The sequence below is a fragment of the Dromaius novaehollandiae genome, chromosome 15 (assembly GCF_036370855.1).
Source record: "Dromaius novaehollandiae isolate bDroNov1 chromosome 15, bDroNov1.hap1, whole genome shotgun sequence".
NCBI classification, from domain to species: domain Eukaryota; kingdom Metazoa; phylum Chordata; class Aves; order Casuariiformes; family Dromaiidae; genus Dromaius; species Dromaius novaehollandiae.
Window position 1 is genome coordinate 13,025,350 of NC_088112.1, and position 26,698 is coordinate 13,052,047.

The 26,698-nt window shown below is 44.6% G+C and overlaps 2 protein-coding genes across 5 annotated transcripts in view; one reads left to right on the forward strand and one right to left on the reverse strand.

Moving 5' to 3' along the window:
- CYFIP2 (cytoplasmic FMR1 interacting protein 2) overlaps positions 1–26,698 on the forward strand; it is a 59,468-nt gene that overhangs the window by 25,213 nt on the left and 7,557 nt on the right. For all 4 annotated transcript variants that reach the window (XM_064520924.1, XM_064520926.1, XM_064520925.1 and 1 more), the window contains 15 exons: positions 1,031–1,197; positions 1,522–1,669; positions 1,997–2,150; positions 2,709–2,865; positions 3,635–3,731; positions 4,293–4,369; positions 5,325–5,433; positions 5,789–5,908; positions 6,628–6,827; positions 7,355–7,442; positions 17,400–17,543; positions 19,143–19,233; positions 20,239–20,369; positions 23,466–23,538; positions 24,053–24,147. In XM_064520924.1, coding sequence (XP_064376994.1) covers positions 1,031–1,197; positions 1,522–1,669; positions 1,997–2,150; positions 2,709–2,865; positions 3,635–3,731; positions 4,293–4,369; positions 5,325–5,433; positions 5,789–5,908; positions 6,628–6,827; positions 7,355–7,442; positions 17,400–17,543; positions 19,143–19,233; positions 20,239–20,369; positions 23,466–23,538; positions 24,053–24,147 — 1,851 coding nt within the window. The remainder of the gene's footprint in view (positions 1–1,030; positions 1,198–1,521; positions 1,670–1,996; positions 2,151–2,708; positions 2,866–3,634; positions 3,732–4,292; positions 4,370–5,324; positions 5,434–5,788; positions 5,909–6,627; positions 6,828–7,354; positions 7,443–17,399; positions 17,544–19,142; positions 19,234–20,238; positions 20,370–23,465; positions 23,539–24,052; positions 24,148–26,698) is intronic.
- FNDC9 (fibronectin type III domain containing 9) lies at positions 7,475–10,551 on the reverse strand. Its single transcript, XM_026118566.2, has 2 exons — positions 10,236–10,551; positions 7,475–8,939 (listed from the first exon to the last, which is right to left on the reverse strand). The coding sequence occupies exons 1-2, from the start codon at positions 10,433–10,435 to the stop codon at positions 8,267–8,269; spliced, it is 873 nt and encodes a 290-aa protein (XP_025974351.2). The 5' UTR covers positions 10,436–10,551; the 3' UTR covers positions 7,475–8,266.

The window sequence follows — 26,698 nt, forward strand, 5'->3', positions numbered from 1 at the left end:
GCTCTGGGCAGAGCAGGTTCCTGACAAATTGTAACTTAAAGTTTTGACTCAGCATGAAAAATACTAGGAATGAGTAAGAAGCAGCAAGTGCTAGTTTCCCATCCAAGAGGAGGAAAGGACATCTCACCTTGCTCAGCAGGTTCCTACTCCCCATGGCCCAAAAGCAACTAGAATTAAGGGGAAAATTAAGTTCTTATGAGTTCCTACTGGACTAGAAACACTGCGCCAGTGCATGACAAGAGCACTTCCCTCTCTCTTCCTGATCCTGCTCTTCCTGTACTCTGTTTATATGCTGGTGAAAGACAGCCGTGTGTTTTCTTAACACTATTGTATTAATCACCCCCAAGGAGGATTCAGGGCCCCTGAAAAAGGGCATCTAGGTTCCCAGAGAAGCGTGCTGTGGAGCAAGGTCCAGAGTGATGCTCAGGTGCTGTGCAAGCAGAACGGATCCTCAGCTAGTCCCTGGGACCAGCTGACTCTCAGTCTGGCTATCTGTGGGCAGTGGAAATAGCCCTCCAAGCCTGCTTATGGGAGGCCCTCATATGTTCATTTTTCCTTCTAGAGTCTGAAGTGGTTTGAACATTGCCTTAATTTTTGTGGCTCACTCCATCTTGGGAATTATCACTGGCCTGATTCCTCTATATGATATTGTATGAGGAAAACTCTATTGCCTGCATACAGATAAATACCTGTGCAAGCTATGCAGTTGCATGTATGTGTTGAACATATGCAGTTTGCTGACATTATCAGCATTGTATATTATTAAAGATATCAAGAGACCAGGAGTGGAAACACAGCCTGCCAAGGGACAGCGGCTGTTTGCAGGAAGTCAGTGGTTGTAGTGCTATCCTCAGCTTGTTGTGAGCTGTAAAGTGGCTGACATCAAAAAAAAATTAGTCACCTAATTACTGAGTCTGAATTACTCAAGTATAATTAATTTAACGTTAAATTCTTTTAATGTTGTTGGATTTATGGATCTCTCCAAATACAGGAAAAATAAGAAGTACAAGTTTTTTAATTTTTACTTCAGGTAATTGCCATGATCAAAGGTCTGCAAGTGTTGATGGGCCGAATGGAGAGTGTCTTTAACCAAGCCATCCGCAACACTATCTATGCAGCCCTGCAGGACTTTGCCCAGGTAACCCTGCGAGAACCGCTGAGGCAGGCAGTCAGGAAGAAGAAGAACGTCCTGATCAGGTCAGTCTGTCATTTTTAAATGTAGAGCAAGCAGGTGTATTTGTTTGTATAACACATTTGTACTATATAAGCACATTGCCCTGTGTACACCTAAGTCTGATTCTGCACAGCCATAACTACCTATACTCATAGTATACAATTAAGCAATATACTTTGGCCAGCAACTCTTTCCAAGGTAACTTTTGGGGGTGACTCCCCCAAAAAAGACAGTGTGTATACCCACCTCAGATACTTTCCTTCCCATGTGGGCACAGCTGTGAATATTTTCCCCTTGAACTAAAAGCAAGTTTAAGCATAACTTTCCCTCTCCCCCACCCATTCCAGTGTCCTTCAGGCAATTCGGAAGACGATCTGTGACTGGGAGGGAGGTAGAGAGCCTCCAAATGATCCTTGCTTGAGAGGTGAGAAGGATCCCAAAGGTGGATTTGATATCAAAGTCCCACGGCGAGCAGTAGGACCATCAAGTACCCAGGTATGTAAATCTCCATCTCCTGTGCAGGGAATTTAGGGCTTTACAGCCATGTAAGTCTCCTATCCTGTGGGTTAGCAGCTCTTTCCATGGTTTCTTCCACAAAGTCTTCACTCACATGTTGTGTGTTAAATGTTACTTTGGTGCCTAGTTTGTTGTGTAGTTCCCAAGGCCTCCTTTTTTTAAGGGTGCAATTATTTCTAGTCTACAGGAGGCAGATAGTGGAGTAGCAGCCAGCTAGAGGTGTTATTTTTTTCTGCAGAGCACCATGACAGTGTGTGGTGTTGTATCACTAGAGAGTGGTAACTGCATGTTAACTTCCTTCCAAAGCTCTACATGGTGCGGACCATGCTGGAGTCCCTCATAGCAGACAAGAGTGGCTCAAAGAAGACACTGAGGAGCAGCTTGGATGGGCCAATAGTCTTGGCCATTGAGGAGTTCCACAAGCAGTCCTTCTTCTTCACCCACCTTCTCAACATCAGTGGTGAGACTGTGGCAGAGGGAGACTTGAATCCAAATCTTGCGTGTTCAGGGAGGCAAAGGTGGATCACCTTTGCTCCTCATAGACCTATGCAGGAGATTTTCCCATATTTTTCCTAATGTTCTATTTCTGCCTGATACGGGCATGTTTATAGATAGCAAGCATTACAGGGATGTGAGTCAGTCAGCAATGGCAAAAATGCCACAGGTAGTAGTTTAGTTTCTAAGATTGGAGCTTTATTTCTGCCCCAGCCAAATTTCTGAGCCACTGGGCATGAAAGAAATCTGCCAGAGTGACTTCAGGCAGACTGTTGAAATTCTCTTCCTAGAGTCCTATTGCAAAAGGAACAAGCTCTTGTTTCTTTTTCCATTACAAAGTGTTGAGACATTGTGGACATGGTCTGGGTTTAAGCATGGTGATATCCTGAAAGCTGGTTCGCACACAAAACCAATTCAATATGAGGCAGAAGCAGCTGCCTCTTGCTACACATCCCTCCTCATCGGTCCCATGGGTGGTAACACCTGCACCCTCCCGCTGGGGGGATTTCCTCTGTGTTTTCAGAAGCACTGCAGCAGTGCTGTGACCTGTCCCAGCTCTGGTTCCGGGAATTCTTCCTCGAGCTGACCATGGGCCGCCGCATCCAGTTTCCCATTGAGATGTCCATGCCCTGGATCCTTACGGACCATATTCTGGAAACCAAAGAACCCTCCATGATGGAGTAAGAGCTGGTGGGGCTATGGTGGGCATGTGTATTAGCTGGGGCTTAGGATTTTGTTTTGCAGAAGGGTAGTGAGAAATATTAGGCTGGGGGCAAACAGCCTCCTTGAGGTGGCCAGAGGGCAGAAATACATGGTTTTTGACTTGATACCACATAAATGTGTACTGTACGAGTGCTGATTGGCATACCTTTTTAGCAGATATGTGCGGGCTGCTTCTTGGCACTGTCGCTTACTTATGGATCATAAACCAACAGTTGACAACTGTTGCCACATATGCACACAACTTAGTGATACTTTCATCTTCATGCATCACTTGGATAGCATGCACAACCCAAAGGATGTGGGCCGTGGCTGAGTTGCCTAAACACTTTTTTTTTCTATATGCAAAATAAATGAGCAGAAGTATTGCTGTTATGCAAGTATAACTATGTTCGTAATATCTTCCTCATTATGAAAGCTTTGTTTTCCATGTTAAGGCCATTGTCAGCACACGCTGTGTAGTGACAGCAGGACAATCTTTTTCTAAGGGCAGAGAAGGAACAAGCATTGATTAGGCAAGTCACAGCACAAACCTAGATCAGTTAGAGCTGCTTCCAGCAATGCTGACCTAGGAAGCAGAAAGGAGGATTCAAGGGACTGGAGTAAGTGGAGGTGAAAGGGGTAAAGGCAAAGAATTTTTGCAGTCTCCTCTGCTTCAGAGCAAGCCATGTGCAGTGGCTGGCATGCTCCTACATTAAAGTAAGAGATGATCTATCTTCTTCCCCTCAGATACGTACTGTACCCCTTGGACCTCTATAATGACAGCGCGTATTATGCCTTGACTAAATTCAAAAAGCAGTTCCTGTATGATGAAATTGAAGCTGAGGTAAGTACTCTTCCTCTTTACTCTGTGGAAAGAGAGCTCACTGGGTTTATGTTGTCCTGTTTGACAGCCCAGCCCAGCACTTCGGTGAATTAATTACAGATATCTCATGGGGGAGGAACAGTATTCTGAAAAGTTTTCAAAAGATCACAAACTTTCTGGGAGCTTAAACACTCTGCTTACTAAGGGCTTCAGCTTAGACCTGTCCAGGGGGACCCAGTGGAAGCTGTCAGACACTAGGAGCATGGAAGGGTTGGTCTGACAGCAGAGAGTTACGAGACCTCAGAGGAAAATGAGAGAACAAAGATCCTTGGGAGAGAGAAAGATGACTGGGGATGGGAGGCTCAGACCTATAAGAGCATGTACAACCTGTGAGAAGGAAGAAATGTTTCTATTTATCTGTAGCACATGGCAACTCCAGTGCTGTTTTTAGGTGATATGACATACCTGTACGTATTGAATTAGAGCTTTGTACTGAGTAGTACTGGTCTTGCAAGCAAGCATAGGAAGGACCTGCTCTATGTTGGTGACACCCTTATGATGTCTGGTTTTTTTCTCCCTCAGGTGAATTTGTGTTTCGATCAATTTGTGTACAAGCTGGCAGATCAGATCTTTGCCTATTATAAAGCCATGGCTGGCAGGTAGGAGAACCTGACTGCTGCTTAATGAGTGAGGATATTGCTGCATTCAAATTGGAGTTAACCTAAAGATTCCCCTTGGGGAGTAGCTGCTGTGTGTAGACATAACAAAACAGATTATCCCTGTCCCATAGAACTTACAATCTATGTCAGACAAGTGTAGGTGGGAAAAATGAATGAACAGTGGCAAGGAGACATGGTTAAAAGTGAAATAAAAACTGGCATCAAAAATAGCTGCCTGAGTATAATTTCTGAGAGCAGCAATAAAGTCAAGCCTATTCAAGACATGTTCCTGCTTGTCTTTTTTTTTTGTGTGTGTGACAGGCAAAATGAGAAGTAGAAGCCTCTCATCTCCAAGAAACAGAAATATGCAGGACTTGCAAAGGCCAGGAAGATACTCAGTATCTTATGTCACATACCAGACCAGCTAGCTGATTCTAGAACTTCTGCAAAGGTGCTTGCTCCTTTGTGGGGAGATAGGCACGGTGCTTCATGGTATTTCCTTCTACTCATTTAAAGAGTATGGATGAACTATAATGACAGTCCTCTTCTCATGTCCCCAAATGTAAACCAAGTGTCTGGTGTAATTTTGCAGTCTACAAGGAATTTTTTCTGTAGAAAAATGGCCTTAGAGAAGCAAAATGCTCCAGCAGTGGATCCTCAAGGAGAGGTCACACCTGTTGAAGTGTCCCAGTAGCTGATATCTTTCAGCATAATCTTGTATCTTTTTTGATGTTTTAGCCATAAAAGCCAAGAATGATAGACAACAGCATGGCAGTCCCCAGATAACAACTGTAGCTTTGTGATTTAGTAGTGAAGGCATAGTTAGTAGAGTGTGTGGAAAATTCTTGGCAGTCAGAGCAAGATGAAAAGAAGGATGAAAGGAAGTCTGGAAAAGATCCAGAGAGAAGCTGATTGGGCTTGTTTCCTTTTTCCTGACACTGCTTCCCTTTTTCAGTGTTTTATTGGATAAACGTTTCCGGGCTGAATGCAAGAATTATGGGGTGATTATCCCATACCCACCATCCAACCGCTACGAGACACTACTCAAGCAGAGGCACGTCCAGGTACAGTGCAAGTAGTAAACTTTTACATGTTCAAAGCTCTTGGTCTCTCTTTTGGTTGGCTTCAAATGTCAGTGCCAGGTAGCATCCTAGTGCTGGGTTCAATCAAGATTGGTGTTGGAATGAGGAGGATTTTAGTTGTTTCTCATGCACTATGCTCAGGACACAGTGACTGAGGGGAAAGTGAATTACACTCCACATTTTCCTCCTCTTTCTCTTAGGAAACAGTAAACCCGACAGGGGAGTTTGCATCACCATTTTCATGTTTAAGCAGATTTGGATGTTTGGTTTTAATTTGTGTCTATTGAAAGCTTTTCCCCATACGTATATAACATGGAAATGTCTCTTCTTTTCACAGTTACTAGGCAGATCAATTGACCTAAACAGGCTCATAACCCAGCGTATCTCAGCCGCAATGTACAAATCATTAGACCAAGCCATTAGCCGCTTTGAGAGCGAGGACCTAACATCTATAGTGGTAAGAACCATGATTAACTGAAAGGAGGGTATGAATAGAGAGGATAACACATGCTATGTATACATAGAGTCAGCCAACCTCTGCTCAAAGAAAGTCCCATTTACAGTAGGTTTCAGTAGGAGAATATATATTCTCCTTTATCCTGCTGAATCTTTAATATTTCTATTTATCCATATGTAATTGCATTATTATTAGGTCATGAAGTATCTGTGTAAATCATAAGGTGATAGTAAGCAGTTAGATTTTACAAAGCTCATATAATAGAGTCCTGTGATCTGGGAGAAGGAAATCCTGACTTTAATTCCCCTTGCTGGATGCAGGTGACTCAGACATTGTTTGTAGCTGTCTCTGTGTACAGGATTTGCTGCCTTTGATACGTTACAGGAGCATCAGAGTCAAGTAGTGTAAAATTACCAGTTTCCACCTTTCAGGGCTTCTGATGTGAAAGCCAGCCGGTGCTCAGTGAGGAACAAATTAATTTTGCCGCTTGTGGGCTTAGGAAATCCTAGACCAGGACCCTGTTGAGTAGAAGTGCAATTGACCTTGGCCACTGAATTAAACTGATGTCTTTCGCATTTGCTACATCCTCACCTGATGTCAGAGCCCAGTCACACCTGGAAAGTTCTGTGTGGGTGTAGATATAAAAATCGTTCCCTTGGCAAGTAGATCAGCCTTTTTATTGTCATCTTGGTAACATGTCACTGCTTTGTGTGCTGCAGGAGCTGGAGTGGCTCTTGGAAATAAACCGCCTGACTCACAGGTTGCTCTGCAAGCACATGACTTTGGACAGCTTTGATGCCATGTTCCGAGAGGCCAACCACAACGTCTCCGCACCCTATGGGCGCATCACCCTCCACGTCTTCTGGGAGCTCAACTTTGACTTTCTACCCAACTACTGCTACAATGGATCCACCAACAGGTGAGAGGGGGAAAAGCAAGGCAGGGGGCAGCTGGAGACCTTGCATTTCATTCAGAAATGTTAAACCTACCACATAAAATTCACATGCATTGCAGTGACATTTTCGTTTCCTATGGGAAACAGCACTGACAGTGAGAAGGAAGCTAAAGCCCCTGCTGCCAGCTCCCCTTGGCCTTGAAAGTGCTAATAAATTCATGCAGTGAAGTTGGACAGTGATGGCAAGTGACTGGGTTGGTGTGGTTTAAAGAGTTGGGACTCAGCAGCAGAGCTGTGGTAGCTGCTTGTATATATGTTTGTTGCCTGCCGCAACTGTGAAGAAAAACCACCTTTGTGGCGAGCTAATGTGTTTTACATCACTGACAGACTGGGGCAGGGGCTTGCATATGAGTTCATGTGACTCAGCTGATGAAAGAAAACTCATTAGGTCATGCTAGTTAACCTGCAAAGGCAGTTCATCCCAGAGCTCTACTGCACACAATTAATGAGGTATGGTCTGTTTTCCTTCCCTTCTCCCATGCCTGCCGCAGGTTTGTGAGGACTGCGATCCCATTCACGCAGGAGCCCCAGCGGGACAAACCAGCCAACGTTCAGCCCTATTACCTCTACGGGTCCAAGGTCAGTAAATGAGCCACAGCAGCCAGTAGGGATGGATGTTGGAAGCATTTATTTAGGAAGAAGGAAACACAGGAACTGCTTCATTAACTGAACAGTTTACTCAAATGCAGGGGGTCACAGTGCTGTGTGAAACAAAAAGCCATGCAACAAGCAGCTTTAGTGTGGTTTTGCTTTTCCATATTCTTCTCCTTAAGGTACCAGTGTCAGGGTGAGCTAACACCACTCTGTGCTTGTTGTTGGAGCTGAGACCAAGTCTTATCTTCCTAAACGTGCAGAGAGTAGAGAGTTGGAGCACCAGAGTAGTGCTTCTCCCAGAGTAAGGCGCCACTTCCAGAATCCCATTTGTAGTTCAAACTGAGAACTGCTAAACTATTTGTGTGCAAATATAGTCTACTTAATACTGACAAAAAGCTCTTTTGTAAGTCTATGATGAAGGTTTATACAAGGGTTATGAGGTCTTGGGCATACCAGTGAAGTGTCACTCAAGTATGAAACTACTTGAGAGGCGTTTGTTTCTTGTGGATGTAGCTTGATGACTCTGAAGTGAATCTACAGCAGTGATACAGATTAGATAATGCCAGTAGAGTCTGCCTAGCCTGTCCATTCTCAAAGACTTGACTTGGATATTTTTTTAAAATTCCCTCAGTAAATGAGAATATTTTTGTCATTTGACAAAAATCTTTCTCCTTGTGGCTAATGTCTCCAACTCATGTTCTATCCTGGGACAAATAGCCCCCGTGGACACACAGACGGTCACGTTGGCAAGAGCTGGGAAAGAGCAGCACGAACCAAACTGCTAAGCAAGGGGTCCCTTTATCTGGCTGTCACTGAAGGCTGTGCTGCGGCAAGATGGCCCTTTTATCATCACTGTTTTTATAGGGAAAAAAGCAGTGGGGGGAACTATACGGACTCTCCCTCATGAAGCTGGAACTCCTCACTAGAACGGTTGTCATGGGGACTTCCAGAAGCTCCTCTTTCAAGCCATCATTCAGAGGCCCCTCCAGGGAGCTGCTCTGTTCGCCCACATCTCCTTCTGAGTTGGTGTCATACTGCTTCAGCCTTGAAGCCCTGTGGCACCGTGCAGACCAGAACTGCAGGCAGCCGTAGACCAAGATAGCTGTAAAGCAGAGAAGCAACAAGCTGCTCACCATCCACATGGAGGTGGTAGGTTCATGCTTAGAGCCACTGAAACCTGGTGGGGTTTTATCTGGAGTGTGGAAGGTGGTGCAGTGATTGCCGGAGGGGTAAGAGTTCTTGCACGTGATGCAGAGGATGTAGACAGTGGATGGCGTGAGTCTGTGGAGGATGAGGGAGCTGAGGGAGTGGGGAACTCTCTCCTCACGGTGGAAGTTCTGGCGTAAATAGCCGGCGAAGACGCTGTTCCAGTTGGGTCGGTACATGACATGGTAGTAGTTCTCCGGACAGGGGTTGTTTGTGGCCCAGGAGACTGTGGCACTGGTGTAAGTGATGTTGTGGACTTCAATGTTCATCGTGGCCCTGAAACCATAAGTAGAAATAGGCTGAGTTTCTTGATTCATGTACAGGCTCAGTCAAGGGCCACTGAAATCAATGAAATCTTTCCACTGGCTTTACTGGCCCTTAGATTGGACCTGTATAGGCTTCAGAAACAAGGTAGCTACTAAAATGAACAGCATGTTGGAAATGTCATGTATGTCTTTGCGCAGTTTTTGTGAATGTTTGTCACTTAAAAAAAAAATAATTGCATTTTGAGATCTGTCAAGTACTTCAGTTGCTTACAGATGAAAAGCTTCCTGACAATTGTCTTCAGACTTTTTAGCAAACTTTCAGAAACTGAGTACCTCGCTACCCTCTGTAACGTTATCAGAAGGGTACCGTAGCCCCAAGGAGTGGCTGCTTGGAAACCTCCCTGTTTCACTATAGACTCCTAAGCCCACAGAGAGGTTGTGGGAATTAAACTCAACCTGCTGAGGTGCCTGCCATGCTTAGTATTTTCCTTTCTAATACTGGTGCTTCCATAATTTCCATGTGTAGATGCTCACACTTTTTACTGTTTTTGTTTATTTTTTTTTCCTCCATCACCTAAGCCTCCCTTTTGTGAATGTAGGAAATGTTGCATTTCCCTTTGCAGAGGCAAAGAGAAAGTAACGGTAGGAGTCCAGCTGCCTAAAAGCTAGGAGAGAGCTGGGAGCTGTCTCCCTGGCTGCAAACATCTCTCCTCCCTTGCTGTAGCTGTTGAGTCTCCTGACTCCATGAATGATTGCTTCACTGGTTCAAGCAGTTGCTGTATTTTTCAGTGCCTCACATGTTGCTTAATAAAGTATCAATTCTTTCTCTTCCTACAGCATCTCATGCTGTAATATCGTGATCTTAATTGTGAAGTTTGGAGGCTGATGAAATATAAAATCAATATCTTTAGGAAAGAAGAAAAGTATAAATAATAATTATAACACTCTCCTCCAGAAAAACAAAAGTCTTTGTCCACTAATGAATTACTGTTTAACAACAGCCACAAGTCATTTTGGTGCCTCACTCCTTTAGATCCCTGAAATGCTCTCTGCAGGGCTGATCTCTCTATACTGGCTGAGTACTTTGAGCAGAAGCTGCATGCGATAGTTACTCTCCTGTTAATTCCATCAAAACTGAGGATTTTTTTCTTTTTTCTTCCTCTCTCCTTTAATGTAACTAACTGTCCTTTAATTCATTCAAGAAGCATCTCATCTTAAAGATTGTTTTAATTGTTCTTCTTATACGAAGATCAAAAACACAGGCCTCCATCACTAAGCATTTGCAGAGCCACGGCGAGCTGCTTACCTTCCCTCCCAGGTCTGCCGTGGCCGGCGGTGTGCCGTGAGCAGCGTGACTGCGGGCGGGCAGCGCCTTCCCTTCCTGCCACCGCTCGGGTCCCTCCTGTCTCTGCTCAATCCCTTCCCAGCGCGCTGCCTCGTATTATACCCGTCCTGGGCTCCGTCATCGATCACCATAGCAACCAGGAGGAAACAGCATGCAAGCATCTTTGAGTGATTTGGGAACGTTATCCCGAAAAGCTTGTGCCTGGGAGAAGTGCGTGTCTTTGAGGCTGAAAAAACAAGCAAGATAGTTTTGAGTTTTGGCTTGTTTGGGGATTTTTCGCAGCTGGAGAGGAGTTGCGTGTAGTCAGTAGTTGCTGCCCTTTTTCTAACCAGCTTTGCTGCACTTTGGGTGTTGCTGTCATTTGTTTAGTGGCATTCAAAGAAGAGGGTTTGTCCACGTAAAAGCGACGTGCTTGCACAGAGAGAGACAATTGCTTTTCCTGCTGCCGGAGTGCCACGACCAGCACTGATGGGCTTTGGCCCTTCAGTTACAAAAATGGAGACCGAAGCGTATCCCCTGCCTGCCGTGGCAAGCCCGGAGGGCGACCACGGTGTGCCACACGGACGGTGCTCGGAGGCAACACTGAGGTTCTCGGCCATCCTTCGGAAAGGCACTGCTCGCCCATCCCGGTCTGCTGCCCTGCAGCAAAACCGCTGCCCTCCCAGCTCTGGAGCCGCTGCCCACATGGCGTATTGATGTTTTGTCCCTCAGGGGCTTGTCTTTAATGTTACGATTCCTTGCACATTTAAACTACTGATTTAAACTAAATCCTGTAGGCAGTAGATTTTCATCTCTGGTGCTGCAGCTGTGTCTGTTAGGTTTTCGGTTTCTTTCTCCCCCTCCCCCAAGCTGTGTGATAGGAGTAGGAATTGTTTTTTCAAACTACATCTACCTTTTGTTGAATTCCAGTGGGATTAAGACAGGCTCTTTGAATCCCCCTGGCTCGTATCAGACTTGGAGATCTCCCATGCTGGTCTGGGGAGAGGGCAAGAGGCTGAGGCAAAGCCAGGGCCAGCGCAAGAGGCGACAGGCGCAGCGTGGGTCTGAAGTGAGTCACTGCTTTCTGAAGCCAAAATGTATTCTAGAGAGGAACTTTCCCAGGAGATACCTGAACTTCTGAGTCTGGAGTTTCTGTTTCCATTTCTTTATTGGAAAGAAGTTTGTGATGTTGCAAAGATCCTCTGAATGTCAACAGTGAGGAGACAATGCAAACTGGTTTAGGGTGGACAATTATGTGCCCGGGGAGTATGTGTGACCCTTGCTTTTGACTTATGCTCCACAGTTCTGGACGTTTCAGTTCTGTCTACTAAGATCTGTTGTATTTCCTTCTGTTTCTGTGAGCTGCAGCTGTCAGAGATCTGAAAACTGGGAGCAGCAATGAAAATAATTATGAGTAGGGATGAAAATGAAAGTGCTCCCAGGTGGCTTCCTGCCTCTTACATAGCATGGTATTCCTTACAGGAGCATGGGGAAAGAGAGCTCTTAGCTGGTCCCATGCTGTGAGTAAAGTACGTTCTTGCCTGCAGGGAAGGAGCTGCGCAAACAAGTCCCTGCTGCAGAAAGGTGCATTCTGCAACGTGATCGTGTTTCCATGAGAGAACTCCTCTCTGTCATCTGCATTCATGTTGTTCATATCGGTGTTCACAGTTGCTTCAGAATTAAATTTCGGGTGTTGACAAATAACATTTGTTACAAGAACAGATGGAAATGAAAAATTAAGTTCTCTCAAAGTACAAAGAAAAATAGGGAGAGTTGGAGTAGATCAGCTGAGGGTCCTTCTAACCTGTCTCCACAAAGTGGTCAATACCACTAGCTCAAAGGCAACCACAACACAGCTTTCAGTGCTGTTAGGATCATCTGTTCCCAAAATCAAGCTTGCTGCTGAAGAGTTTGCTTATAGGAGAGTGTCGGGTTGGGAGAGTTTATGACCCTGACCATTTTTTCTTACATGTGTGATAATAACTCACTATTCTGGTGTCTGCTTGTGGCGGAGTAACCCATTCCACCATGATGTGTCTTCACCAGACTTTGTGTCCATGCAAAATTGTACAAAGATATACGTTAAAGTTTTGGAAAGTGGTGACGAATGGTGATGACCTCCATTTGACGGTTAAAATACTGTCAATTTAGGTTGCCAAGAAGTCAGGCTGCACTGGGGCTGGTAACGGGATTCTCATTCCCCAGGGCTGGAAGACCTGCTCCTAGCCCATGTACCAAACCGGGCAGCTCAGGACTGCTCTGGTGCTGCTGTTTCTCCCCTACTTGACCCCATCTGCACGCAGAGCCAGCTGTGGCCACGATGGCCCTGCCTGGGCCTGCTCACCCCTTACGACAGCTGCACCATGGGTGGAAACCGCACGTTTCCTTGAGCTCCTCTCAAGCACCCAGCAGAAACAGCCATTTTCTGCCGTTCAGCCACTTAAAAAACACAGCAGGTTGCCAAGTCTCCTACAGAGCAGCTGTATAATTACCAGCAACCCACTTCTTTCTGCTTCTTAACCACTTCTTAGCTCTGTAAACATGTTAGATTGAGCTTCATTTATGTATTTTCATGACTGTTTCTGTTTCTCGTGGCACCGCCTGACTCAAGATCATGCCGGGTGTACTGGAAATTGCTTGTTCCCGTGCATGGGTGAATTTGCCCACCCGTTTTTAAGGACCGTGCATATGGATGTAACCTGAAGGACAGCGCACGCTGATGGCGCCTGTATAAATAGCCGCGGCGTGTGAGTGGGACGGAGGCGCGTGGCGCTCTGGTGCAGCGTGTTTGGCGGCTGCGCGCAGGCTTGCAGGAGCCATGGCTGCAGCAGGTGGTGCTGGCAGCGGGGGCCATTCGCCCCCTCCGGCAAGCAGCGGGGGCCGCGCGCCCCGCGCTCTCACACCAGCGGGCACAGGCGCGACCAGCTCATGCCGCTTTTCCGCGGCAGCGGCTGTCGCGGGGCGCAAACCACTCCTCGCCCTCCAGCGCTGCCGAGGCCACCCGTCGGCTCTCCCGCTAAGCTGGCAGTGGAGTCGGGTTAAATTAGTGTGTCTGAGCTACCCAGGCAGCTTTGCTGCTGCTGTTAGAAAAAGCACTGTGAAAACAGGCAGTTTTGCTCTGCTATGACCCCCCTGAAAGTCAGTCAATATAGCAAGGCAGTATAAAAATGTGCCTGCCGTATTGCCCATGTCCTGTGCCTCCCAGCTAGGGGATATGAGTTTTTCTTGCACGATAGTTTTAGCAGCAGAGTGATGCAGATAAGCACAGTAAAAGCCATATAGGGAGAAATCTTGCTCGTTGCAGGGGAAGAGAGCAGGCCCAGTTCGGGCTGTTTGCCCTAAGTCTGTCTTAGAGACCCTCCTCTACGTGAGTCAAAACTGCTTTTCACTTTCTTACACACCATCAGTGAAGTTAGGTTCCCCTGAGAGTCTGGACTGGTCTTTGGGTATGTATAAGTCCTTTTTTGTCCCTAAGTATATTCCTCTTTAGTTCTTCATTTTTTTGAGGGGGTTTTGGCACTGGCAGTATTATCTGTCCATGGCTCAGTAGCTGATAAAACTCTCCCTCCCGTTCTTTGGATGAGCTCGGACGGGCCCGGGTGATGGCCAGTGAAGGCTTGGAAATGACAACTGCTTTTCTCTTTTACTGCATTTGCTGCTGAATCTGGGGTTCAGGGCTCCTGACTGTCCTGGATTGTCTCATTACTTCCTAAAGCAAAGCGGGTGTCTTTCCTAGTATTCTTCTAAGTATAAAAGTATTAGGCTCTCCCAGAGACCCGGACAAAGGGCAGGCACTCGCTACGTTTCCCTTTGCTCTGCGGGAACTTTGCCCAGCGCTGCAGATCCCAACCTGTCTGCACTCCCAGCCTCCCAGCTCCAAAACCTGCTGGTCTGGCCTCAAACCAAAGGTGGGGCAAACCTCAGCGGTGTCTTTGACGACTGCCGCTCCTCAGAATAGCAAAAGGTCGGGGGAGCTGGCCGGGGTGGAGGCTTTGCTGCCCGGCAAGGGGTGCGGGCTGGCACTGCCGCGTGGCGCTCAGCGCTCCCGCTCTCCGAGGGGGCCGGCCAGGCCGGGGGAGTAAGCGGTGCAGTACAACCAGCTTGTGCGTTCAGCTGTTTTGTCTTAAAATACACGCTGGTGTCATTTTTACATCCTACAGTTTTTAACCCAAGCTGTGTATCTCACCCTTAAATGGAGTTATATTTTAATTGCTCACAGACAGAGTATTATTATTAGCCACGCGCCTGTTGTTAACGTGCTCCGGGGCTCTGCGGAGAGCTTGATGGAGCCTACCTCATCTTGCAGACAGACAGGGATGAATCATCCTGCTTGTCTGCAGCCAATGCATGGCCTAAAACACGTCCTCTCCTCATCAGCCTTATGGCTGGGACCCCCGCTCTAAGGAAAAGTCAGCTTCAGGCCTGCTCTTCAGCTCTGTTATCCCATGGCGGGGCAGCGTGCGGGAGGAGAATGAGCACCGGCAAGGTGGGAAGTTCCCCGGCAGAGCTCGGGTGCTCACAGTGACAAAATGTCAGTCCCATCACGGGGAAAGCCCAACCGATTGCTCCTTGACTGGGTGGTGATGTCCCGTCTCTGGGGACCGTTGCACATGTGAAGACTGAAGAACTATCTCCTAGCCATGGAGTATGGAGGGGAAAGGGGCTGCCATAAGGGAGGATGGGTTTGGGGCCCTCTGAAATGGGAATGTGAGCCACCGGCGTGTTACCTGTAGTGAAACTGCAGCATCTAAGTGGGAACTGGAATATTAGGGGGCATTTGGCATGTGATGCCTGTATGTGCAAAGGAGTCTATGGAGAGGCGTGGAAGGAAAGGGCAAGGTTGTTTGCCTTGCTAATCTCTGCAGAAGCATGCTTTCTGTGGGCTCCACGTTGCTGGAATGATATACTACAAAAGCTATAGCAATAAAATGCTGCTCTAACACAGCTCTGTTGCAGCCTTGATGGTTAATTGGCTTGGATCTGGGAAGACTGTATTAGAGCAGTTTGGCAATAGTTACAGGCTGGGGGTCATGTGGTGTTTCAATAGATGCACTTTTGACAACATAAACTATTGCTGTTTTCCACTCATATCAGCGTGCGTATCTAGTGGCTTTGGATTAGCCTCTAACAGACAAATTTTTCAAAAGACTTGGATGTCTAAAGATGCAGCTAGAAACCTGAGCACAATATTCAAAAGCAATTATCTTAAATGGAGTTGGCATCCAAAAAGCATTTGAAAGTGCCGCGTAGGCACTATCTGCCTAAATATTTTTTAAACTCTTGCCCTTACTTACCTGGGGCCTTGTTATCTAGTTCTGATGGGAGAGAAAGTTCATGCATATTGCGAATGAGTACACTATAGGGCCTTCAAAGTAGCCTTTCTGTACACACTAGTATTGCAGGCTTTTTTCATCTACCAGGGCCAGGAGCTGAATTTATATTACACAGAAAGTAGGGGGCTTTCCAACTTTTTATCTTCATCCTGCTATCTCTTCCAAAAAATGCCTATGAGTTATTGTAGGTGATCACCTGTTGCAACTGAGCAACTGGGCTGTAACAAAATGAGGGACGATTAATGAATTGATTAAAGCAACTGTCGAGTCTGTGAAGGACCAATTACTACCTCAGTCAGCAGCAATTCTGTATCTGAGCGCGTAAGAAAATACTTTTCTGCTTCTCATCCAATGACTTCACTTTGTAGCTCACTGAGTACACGAAACGTTAGAGTAAATCTCAAGGGAGTGGGTCAGAATGGGAGGGCAACGGAAGCATTCAGACGCGACTGGCTGTGTCACAGTCGTTGGAAGCAGCACTCTTTGAGGATGTACTTCGTTTTGTCCGATTCGGCACTTGCCCCTTTCCTCTTATGCTCGCCCAGTGCATCGATCCTGGCTCTCCAGTGTCTTGGCCGAGGCTAGCTCCACTACTGGAAGGGAAGGAGAGCCAAGCGGAGTACGTGCTCTTCCGTAATCCCTGCAGGAGAGGACACTCCCTGCGACCTGCGGATGCAGCGTGCCTCTTGCATGCAGGGCTCACACAAGGAGGGAGCCCTACACAGTGCATTTGGGATACAAGTCAATATGTTTTCTTATCCTTGTTTAAAAAAGATCTTTTAGTAAACATGAGCCAAGGGATTTATCTACATCTTGCTGGAAGGGGCACTATGTGCCAGAAGTCTTTTCAAGAATATACTTGGTGCTGTTTTTTGAAGCTGCAAATGTCATAATTAAAAGGTGTGGGGGGAGAATACAGCCTTTCTCTGCCAGGGCTGAGTCATGATGTGAACATTTCTATTTCAGAGCCAGGGCTGAGCATGCGGTGTCACAGTTAAAACTGATGTGTGGTCTTTGGCAGCTCACACAAGTGAATTAGCTCTCCCTACTTCTGTTTTCCTCCTACCAAATTGATTCAATAAATGTTCGAGTGACAAAATATTGCAGCAATTTCCACATTTCCAAGATGGCACTGAGTAGAGTACATCCTTGGAAATGACATTCTGTTTTATCCTCTTAAATAGAAAGCTGTCTAGGGGAGAGAGCCCTAGGTGCTGTTCTCCATGGGCGAGGGTCATATTCTAGCAATTTTTGCAGTCACATGTGGATGTCTACTGAGTTAAGTTCATAGGCTAACAGAGGGCTTTACAGGCCACAGAAAGGATCTTTTCTGTCTCTTCCAACTGCTCTTAGGCTCAGATGCTGTAGTTCCTACTTGTCTTAATACTGCTTGTTTGAAGCAAATGCCAATAGAAAACCTCTATCCTGTTGCCTGTATATAAAGCTTTTAGTTTTAGTAGAGAAGAATTTGGGTTTGAAAAGGTAAAGGCCTATTGAACTGAAGTCTTTGATGAGGAGTGTATGGGAGAGTAAATTACTTTTGAAATGAAAAGCAGTGTTGGTAAGAAAGTGGAATAATAAACCTTGTGACATGATGATCTGTTGAGATTAGAATATCTTTGACTAAGTAGAAAGAAAAGCAATCTCCTGTTTGCCACAAGAAGTAGAAGAAATTTATCATGGGAATTATTATTTTTCCTTGTCTTCCTTAAAAGCTACTTGAAATGACGGAACATAATACTATGATAAGAAAATTAGTTACAGGTCCCGTAAATGCTCCTATCTAATTGTCACTGTGCTTCTGATTTCTCAGCCTCTCAATATTGCCTACAGTCACATCTATAGCTCCTACCGCAATTTTGTGGGACCACCTCATTTCAAGACAATCTGCAGGCTCCTTGGCTATCAAGGGATCGCGGTGGTCATGGAAGAGCTGTTGAAGATCGTCAAGAGCCTGGTAATTCTGGTGATGGGGAAACCTCAATGCTTTGAGAGGTGTTGGTTGGGCAGTTATCCTGGGCTTTAAATCTTAGTTCAGTGTGTTCAAATTTGGGATATTTTTGTGTACCTCTATCTGTACTGAAACACCTGTATTAACGGTTTGATATTTCTTGGTGCTAAAGAATCCTGCTGATTTCAGTGGGGTGGTGGAGTGTTTGACCCTGAACTGTTCACTGTGATTAACCGCCTAGATTTGGGGGTGGTGGACTTTACATTCGGCTTTGCTAAATGTCCCTGAGATGTGAAGGGGTGGGACGTGGACCTCGTGGACTATCAGCATTGCCTGTGCTGCAGTTTGGGAGACCTTTCAGGCAAGAGTTCATGCCCAGCAGTAGCACAAGAGCATCAGTCTCATGGTATTTTTGTACCCTTGCAGAACCACAGGAAGATAGAGAGTGGAAAACAAAATGGATAGAACTAACTTTTCTGGATCTTTAGAAGAATGTTCCCACTATAGGTGACTCCTTATTAATCCAAGCCATTTTGTCCATTTTCATCAGATATTCTGAAGCCAGCCTGCCAATAGCCTTTTCATCTTTCTAGCTTTCCCTTCTCTTTCAGAAGAGAAATGTGATCCACAGGGAAGTCATCCCATGTGCTCCCTAAGGGCATTATTAATATAGAGCATTAACAAGGGGGAGAGGGTATGCAAAAGTGTATAATTTTTCAGGTCATGTTTTCCTACCAAAAATCTTGCTTTACTGGAGAGATGATTTTCATTCATTGTAAATATTTAAATTCTGTTTTGACTACAAAGACATCATTTTGAACTTGTCTAACAAAGCAATGTAAAACTGAAGACCTCAAGTGTATGGCTAGTTTCTCTACAGTAAAGCACTGTAGCTACTGAAGATGTAATTTGTGTCACTTAGCTGAAAATGCTCTAGGTAGTACGTGAGATCAGAAAGCATTCAGAGCAAAGATGAAGATCTTTTGTTTGGCTCAATTGTGTTTAGTGCATAATCCAGTATAATATGTATATAGCATGAAGTTATGTAACCCCAAATGACAGCAAATGTTTGTAACTAAGAAATATAGTTTGCTCTTGTCCATATTAGTTGAAAACATCAGAATTGAAGAAGCTAGTTCTACATGTATGTAATTCTTTTATTTTTATTTTTTTTTAACCCTCTCAGTATTTAGTGATCATGCCTCAGGTGAAAGGAATATTCCCTGTGCTGTGAAGTGTCTTCTTTAGCAGCTCTGGTCAGATGTTTTCTGTGTTAGGAGCTCCAGTCGCGCTGGATCTAAGACTGAGCCTTGTTTGTGTTTCAGCTGCAGAGAACACAAACACCCCCAGCTGTATTTTGAAGCTGAGCATCCGTGCAGCCATGATTTATCGTTCAGGAGGAAGCTGTAAAAGCCCTCTAGCTCCATGCACTTGGGCTGAAGTTTATGTTTGGGTGAAAGCCAAACTATGCAAATTCTTCTTAAATTCCGAATTAAAGTTTCCTTCTGTCCTGTCAGATATGGAACTGTCCACAAACTGCGTGCTTTTAAAACCAGTGTCCGGAGAAGCCCTCATTCCAGTTCAATCTCCCTTTGTCTCTGGCAGTTGCAAGGCACGATCCTGCAATACGTGAAAACACTGATAGAAGTAATGCCCAAGATATGCCGCTTGCCAAGACATGAATATGGCTCTCCAGGTGGGTGCTACAGATAGATACGTACTGCTTTGAGCAAGAGCTCTCCCACGTGTTTGTGCAGCATTTATTCAGGCACGTACTATTAATTAAACAAAGATTGGCACCTGAAATGCTGCTGCAGCTTGCAACCCAGGCAGGGTAAGATTAAGAACTAACACTGGCATAATGCAGTAGGATAGAGAACTGAAAGATTTGAATCTCCAAAACAGAATAAAATACAAAACACTCTAAGATTTCTAATGAATTGTATATGGGGGGAACTTATATTGTTTTTAAGGAAACTTATACTGTTGAAGCTCTTGTTGCTTTAGGCTTTCCTGATAACTTTTGAAGGGAAGCCTTCCTGTAGAAAAATGGAAACAGGAGCAAAATCTGCCCTATGGTGTAAAATATCTTACAGTTTTAATTACTGAGTCTTGGCCCCTTAACAGTCTAATCATGGTGCAGAGTGTTACTTCCAGGTGTTTTGCTACTGACAATGAAACATATAGGAAATCTTCTCATGAAATTTCCTTTTGGAAATTTTTCTTTGAACACAGAGATGACTGATAAGGGAGTATCTTTTGGTAGCTTATGTTTTATTTTCAAGATTTTTGTCAGCTTTTGCTTTTATGAGTTCATTGTCATTTTTCAAAAGCTCCATGTAGCTGATGCAAAGATTTTTTTCAGGATGACTGCAGTCTGCAGTTGAGTTAAACAGGGAGATTGTGATGGGTATACATGGGCCAGCACAAAGGCATCCATTACATCCTTGAATGTTTTTTCCTCCAATTGGGAAATCCAATGACTTCATATGAATTACTCCTTATATCCCAAGGGTTAGTGAAAGCCGAATGAGACACTGCGTGCTAGTTCTCCCCAGTGGCAATCTCCATTTAGCCACTTAGCAGTCACAGGTTAAAATTCATGATTAGGGAAACAGGAGGCACTGTTTGTCTTTTTATCCAAGTCATTGGAGAGCAGTTTTGCTCTCCCTTCTCTGACTGTCCTTCCTTGTCTTTTAAGGAATCCTGGAGTTTTTCCATCATCAGCTGAAGGACATCATTGAGTACGCAGAGCTGAAGACCGATGTGTTCCAGAGCCTTAGAGAAGTGGGCAATGCCATTCTTTTCTGCCTCCTTATTGAGCAGGCTTTGGTAAGGCAAAATCCCCTGAATCAACAGATCATACTTGAAATTGCAAGCTCAAGAGTATAAATAGAAGTGGGTTCTCAAGCAGAGGAGTTTGGAAAATGTTACTTTCTGGCTTCTTATGTGCTCTGGGTCTCTGTGGGGTCTATATTACTGGGGACCACTGGCACGTCCTTGGGGAAAATGTGCATTGGCACTGAGTCACTGACATCTGGGATTGCTGAAGGAGAATCTGAATACTGGAAGATCTAGATTTAAATCTTGGACCCAAAGCTATCCCATGTTTGTCCTTCTCAGAAATAAAATCAGCTGGGGCTTATTTCTAGACTGTAAGCTCTTTGGGGCAGGGATCATTGTTTTCTTTATGTACATTTACAGAGTGAGAGTTAGATTTGAGCCCTAACCTCTGGTTGGTCTTTTGGAATACCAGTGCAGTGAGAATAACTGGTTGGTTATAATGGCGATAACCAGAAAGCAATCCAAAAGGAAGGAAATCTTGGAAGAACAGCTGATCCTATGATGTTTCTTGTCTTCACCAAAGACCAGAGCCAGAGTTACAACTCAGTATTGTCCCCTACACAAGTGCCTCAGCCTCTTAGTTTCTGTGGTGCCCTCTCTGGCTTGAGTGAGCTGGCCTATTAGGGAAAAGGCCATGGCTCAGTGCCACACATCGTCTTAGCTTCTAGTTTTTCATGCAACAAATTTATTTCATAGTGAATTTATTTCGCAGTTTGGCCTAGAGCCAGCTAAGGAGTTTCCAAAAAAACAGGTTTGTGTTAAAAATGTGTATTTTGTGTCATAATTGTTTTGACGGGGTTGTATCAGTTTTTCCAGAATTTTTTTCAGAAAATCTTCTCCAGTGTAGGATGGGATTTCTGAGCAAAACTAGAAAGTTTTGCTCAGAGTAAAGCCAGAAGAAAGTTCAAAAGTTCTCAGTTTAACCAAGCATAGAGCACAGGGAAAACTTAAAATCTCTGCATTTCCTCAAAATGGATATTTCTGCCCATGCCCTTGCATTTTACCTCCAGACAGACAGAGACTTTTAGTTGCTAGTATGGTGCATCAAACATCTCCAGTGAGCAGTAATTGCTATAAGATTAAAAAAACTGGATGTATATCATTTAGCAGCTTGGCTGTATTTTACAAAACCACTGGAGCTGCAAACTATATCCTGGCAGTTTCTGCTCCTTTTGTGTCTGTTACTGCTCTCAGCTGCTCACAGTGTTGGATTTAATGCTGGATGTACTGCATTTGTCTTCTCCGTCCCATCTTTTAAATGGGTACTTAAGGAACGCGAGGTGGTTTCTTTTAGTAGTGCTTCATTTGAATGCTCCTGCCCTATCAGCTGTACATCAGCAGTATAATGGCATTTTAGAATAGCAGAAAGAAAAGCAAAGGAGACAGTGAGAATTTGAGGATCCCTTTAGGAAGGTTACCCATCCAAGTCCCTCTGTGTCTCCTTTCCATGCCAGCCGAAGCTCTCTCCCCCTCTGATCCTTAGTTCTTCCACACAGCAATCCGTTTAGAATGTAAAGTAATTTTGTACTCAGCGGGCACTGGTTCTCACTCACTGGAAGATTGTCAGATGCATAGAGCCATCACGTAACAAGATTTTCTCTTTAATGGAGCTCTTATGCAGTGGAAGCAATTGCTTTTATGGTGCAGTTATCTTCATAGCTGTCAGTCTAATCTAAGGCTGGTGGTATTTGCTGGCAGAAAATGCGATAGTGAAGGTTAGTGGTATGTTCCCTTCTACCTCTTTTTTTATTGTTTAAATTTGAGGGATGAGGGGTTGCTTGTGACTAAATTTCTGAGATAATTTTTACTCTCAGGTAATGGACCTATTAATGACGTGACTAATTTGGGGACAGATATTGGGTGAATGCAGGCTACAAATGGAGAAAATACTCACTTTGTGAGAGGGAAATAGCAGTGACAAAACTTTCATATAGGAAGGAAGAGCATTTTGCAAACGAAATAACAAAGAGAATGGGCCTGCTCCGGTAGCAAGCACCAGCATCTGTATGCCCATGGAGGGGCCGAGGGCTGTTCCTTTCCCTCCAGCACTGTGTCACAAACTGCACTCCCACAAACTCACTCACATACCAGCATCCATGGCTCCGGTACAACCTCCTGCAACTCCATGCTATGCACTGTTCATCACCTCTTGGCTGGAAGATGAGGTGTCCAGCAGTGCATCCCGAACAGACCCAACTGAGTCATTCCATCTGGCCCCCAAATATCTTTTGCTGCTCTATCATAACCTCCTCTCAAGTATGTCTAAGTCTTTATGGTAAGCTCAGAAGTGAAAGCATGTCCTAGAACTAGAGTTTCGTAGGAGCAAACTAATGCCTTGTTGTGATGCGATGCCTCTGTGTTAAAAAGCTTTGGTTTTCCTTGCTGCTGTTTCCCATTGCAGACTCGTATACAATGTATTGTCAGCCATCACTCCTCAGTCTCTACATTCCTATTTCTAGGTTTCTCCTTGTGCATCTGTGTTTGGGATTATTTTTTCTCTAGTGCATTGGCATGCATACTTTCAGGTGGCATCTCATGATGTTATTCCTCTCTGGACTTCTGTATTATCCTCCCTGGTGCCTACAACACTGGGAGTCTGCTCTGATAGCACTGGCTGTGACTACTACATGAAGAACCAAACAAGTTCAGGCCAACGTATTACGTATCTATTTGTAATAGAACCATACATTGGTATATTTGACACATATACATCCCAGAATAATGAAACTACAGACTAATTTCCACCTGGGCACTCTCTGAAAAAATAGGGTAGGATAAAACTGAAATTGCCATGTTCTTTATCCACTCTTCCTTGTAGTGTTAGTGAGTGGGCCAGAAGAAAGCATGTATAAAGCTCTGGCCTTGTACAGGCAGGAAGTGAATTGCTAGAGTTATAGCAAACTTCCTGGCTTAAGTTCAGAGGTATTCCAGTTTTAGTTTATTTAGGTTCAAACCATTTGAGTTACTACTGAACTGGGTTGGATTTGAGTGGGTCATTGTATTGTTGCCCAGGCCCCTGAGCCATACACGTCAATCCCTATAGGCATTCTTAACTTATTTTATCTTTCTTTCTTCCTGCCTCAGTCCCAGGAAGAAGTTTGTGATTTGCTGCATGCTGCTCCCTTCCAAAATATTTTGCCCAGGGTCTACATCAAAGGTAAGAAGCTGAGAAGGAAGCAGTGGACAGACTCAGAGGTCTCTGCCAAGAAGCCATTTCTCTCCCATTCCTGCTGAGGATTAGTTCTGGCCCTGCTTTCCTTCTCAAAATAGATATGTGGATACAGTGAATAGTCAGGTGGAGACATGTGCCAACCATGCATTTTCTGTACCCTAGTTACAGACTGAAACCTTAGTCAGTTTTGGGGTTCCCTTCAGTTTTTAAAGCCATTTCACAGCCTCTTTGGAGAATGACAGCATGAAATGTCCATCTCTACAGGAGTGATGACTAATAGGGACATGCTTTTGGACATGTGTGATTAAGCTACTGCTGAGACTGCGATCGCACATCCCTCCCTTCTCTGCATCACTGGTTCCCTCATTTGCTGTCGGTTTGGCTCACTGATCCAAAGTCTCATTGGATGGTTGCTGGGGGGCAGCTCTGAGCGAACTTGGCGGAAATTGCGGGTTTCCACTTCCTCCTCTCATTTCACTGTTTGCTGCTCGCTTGACAGAAGGAGAACGCTTGGAGGTGCGCATGAAGCGTCTCGAAGCCAAGTATGCCCCACTTCACCTGGTTCCCTTAATAGAGAGGCTGGGCACTCCGCAGGTAAGGATTTCATTGAAAGGGATGGCTGTTGAAGATTCATAGCAGTCCCCAGATGGCCTTTTTGTCCTTGGGAAAGTGATCCTATTTCCATTCAGAATGCCAATCAGACAAGAAAATCCAAATCCTTGCCCTAGCAGACACTGACATCTAGAAGGGAAATGTATGAGTGGGTCTAGGGATGGTGCATTACTGCCTCCGGTCCGGAGAGCCGCCAGGGGAGCTGTGAGGCAAGCGTGCTAGAAGCCAGCTCTGAACAGGAGCAGCTTTGAAAACCTCTTTCATCTCCATTTTAAAAAGATGGACAATCCTGGGGTGGTTTGAGGGGAAACATTGCAGGGCTGTCACAGACTTAAGCAATTGCCATTACTTTTGTGCATCCCAATTTAGGACTGCAGTATGGTACATTTTCAAGCTCATCCCTGTCAAGGAATACATCTGAGAATGGTTTCCCTCCTAGCATATGCTTAGGGCTTCAGCACATGCTTAAAATTATAGCTCCATTTAAGTGCTTTCTTGAGGTGGGATCTCAGCTTCAGAAAGATCTATTTTGTGCAGAAGCTGAGTGCTGTTAAAAATATCTCAGTAGAATCCATCAATATGAATAGAATCAATCAATAGGCAAAATTCTAGCTGCGTTGATGTCAATAGCCAAACTTCTGCTGCCTACTTAGTGCAGTTAATGGGATAAAAGACATTCAAAATACTAATTGATACTAAAATCCACCTCTTCTGTAATTTCCTATAGACAGAATGGAATAAACAGTTGTGTGAGGTGACAGATCTATGGCAGGCAGAAAGTTACTAATGTTTTCTTATTTTTCTAATGGATCAAGGACATTTTGAACTTTGCTTCATTGGAAATCATATGAAACAAAGAAAACTGGCTGTATAACTGAGGGCTCTGTCTTATTTCATAGATACGTCTCTCACTTCCCATTGGCTTCCTTTTGAAGGATACACTTGAGAAAAAGAATTCACCTCTGTGTTTTTGTGTCTTTGTGTTGGTCTTTCTCTCTCTTCTTCTTTCCATGCAAAATCATCATTGAAATCTGCTATTAGAGTCCACTTGTTGCTTATCCCTGCCATAGTTGTGATGATGATGAAAACAAAAGGTATTTCATATCCAACTAAAAATTAAACTTTCTGTAAAACACTTCCCAATTCGTCACATAGATAAAGTTGAATTCCAGATCTTTTTTGAGCTCAGGTGTAAATGAACACAACAGTCACTTTCTATAGGTGCCTCCACAGCTTCTAGCTTGCTCCTGGAAATGCAGTTTTGGACACAGGCATTATTGTTTGGTTTTTTTTCCTGCAGAACACATGAGCACCTTTTAGCAATTGTCCAGAATCCTAGCAGAAGTTGGCTGCTAGGTGCCTTTCCCAAAAGGTGGCACTATGCATTTCACATAACAATCAATATGCTGCGAGGGGTCTGAGCCAGAGGCTGCTGAAGTCAGGGGGGATCTTTCCATCAGTTTTTGCAAGCTTTGGATATGGTTCTTGCAAGTTTGTCAATTAGCAAGCCATGAAAGAGGCAGTGGCGTAACTGAGGTTGTGCAACAATAGAAAAACAGTCAGTAGTTATGTTTTAAATAATTGGTTTGCACTGGAAGTATCCAGAAGTAGCTGTTTGATAGGTGATTCATAGAGAATCAGGGGGGTCAGAGTGGTTCATGGTGTAAATCTTCTCTACTCCCTTTTAATGATGAGTAATGATATTTAGCAGAGGGTTTTCAGACGTGCTTGGTCCATCTAATTTTTTCAGTGGAGGGATCGGGAGCCCTTCCACTGGAGGTGGAGTGGAGCCAGCAATGTGGCATCCTTTGGCAGTCTATTGGGATAGGACCCTTCCTCTGCTGATCTTGGAAATCAGCATCATGCATGCTAAGTGGAAATGCTCCTTCCATGCGGAGGCACTGCCAGTGCAACCCCGGACTGTGGGGCAGTTCTCACCACAGGACTAAGAGCCCTTCAACTGCCTTTACCACGCTAGATAGCTGCCAACAGTGGTAGTCCTTTATCAAAGAGTGGTTTTATCATGATGAACCTTAGAACCAAATTCTGTCTGAGAGTGTATATGAAGGAGTGGTACCATGTCCTTGGAAAGCCAGATGTGTCCTTTTCTAGATTAAGATTTCTTCAGAAGCAACTTATTAAGATCCTTGGACTAGGTTGTTCTTGAGAATAATATCTGTTCTATCAGTATATCTTGACAAACAGTAATGCTAACACCTTATTTATATGTGAAATGGCGACACTTCTGCTGTGTCCCCATTTTGCCGTCATAGACTAGTGTGCGCAGACACTAATCTGTACCCATAAGAGTTTGGATCGAGTGAGGAAAAAGCAAGTGTGCAGCCACTACCTATAAAAACATACTAGATAAAATAAATCTTGTGCTGCTAACCAATATACGCAAGTGTGTGCAGTGATTTTCTGTCCACAATATGATAATTTAACTTGTATTGCCTTGACTTTCCAGAAAAGCTATTCTGCTATAAATGTACTGCAATTTGAGTTTAATATTCCTCTGTAAGCCTGCAAGAGC

What these genes read in the sequence shown, in the direction of transcription:
- FNDC9 (XM_026118566.2), bottom strand. Translation starts at nt 10,435, where the DNA reads ATGCTTGCATGCTGTTTCCTCCTGGTTGCTATGGTGATCGATGACGGA. An exon ending in CGGCAGACCTGGGAGGGAAG is followed by an intron (nt 8,940 to 10,235) that starts GTAAGCAGCTCG and finishes TTATGGTTTCAG; the next exon opens with GGCCACGATGAACATTGAAG.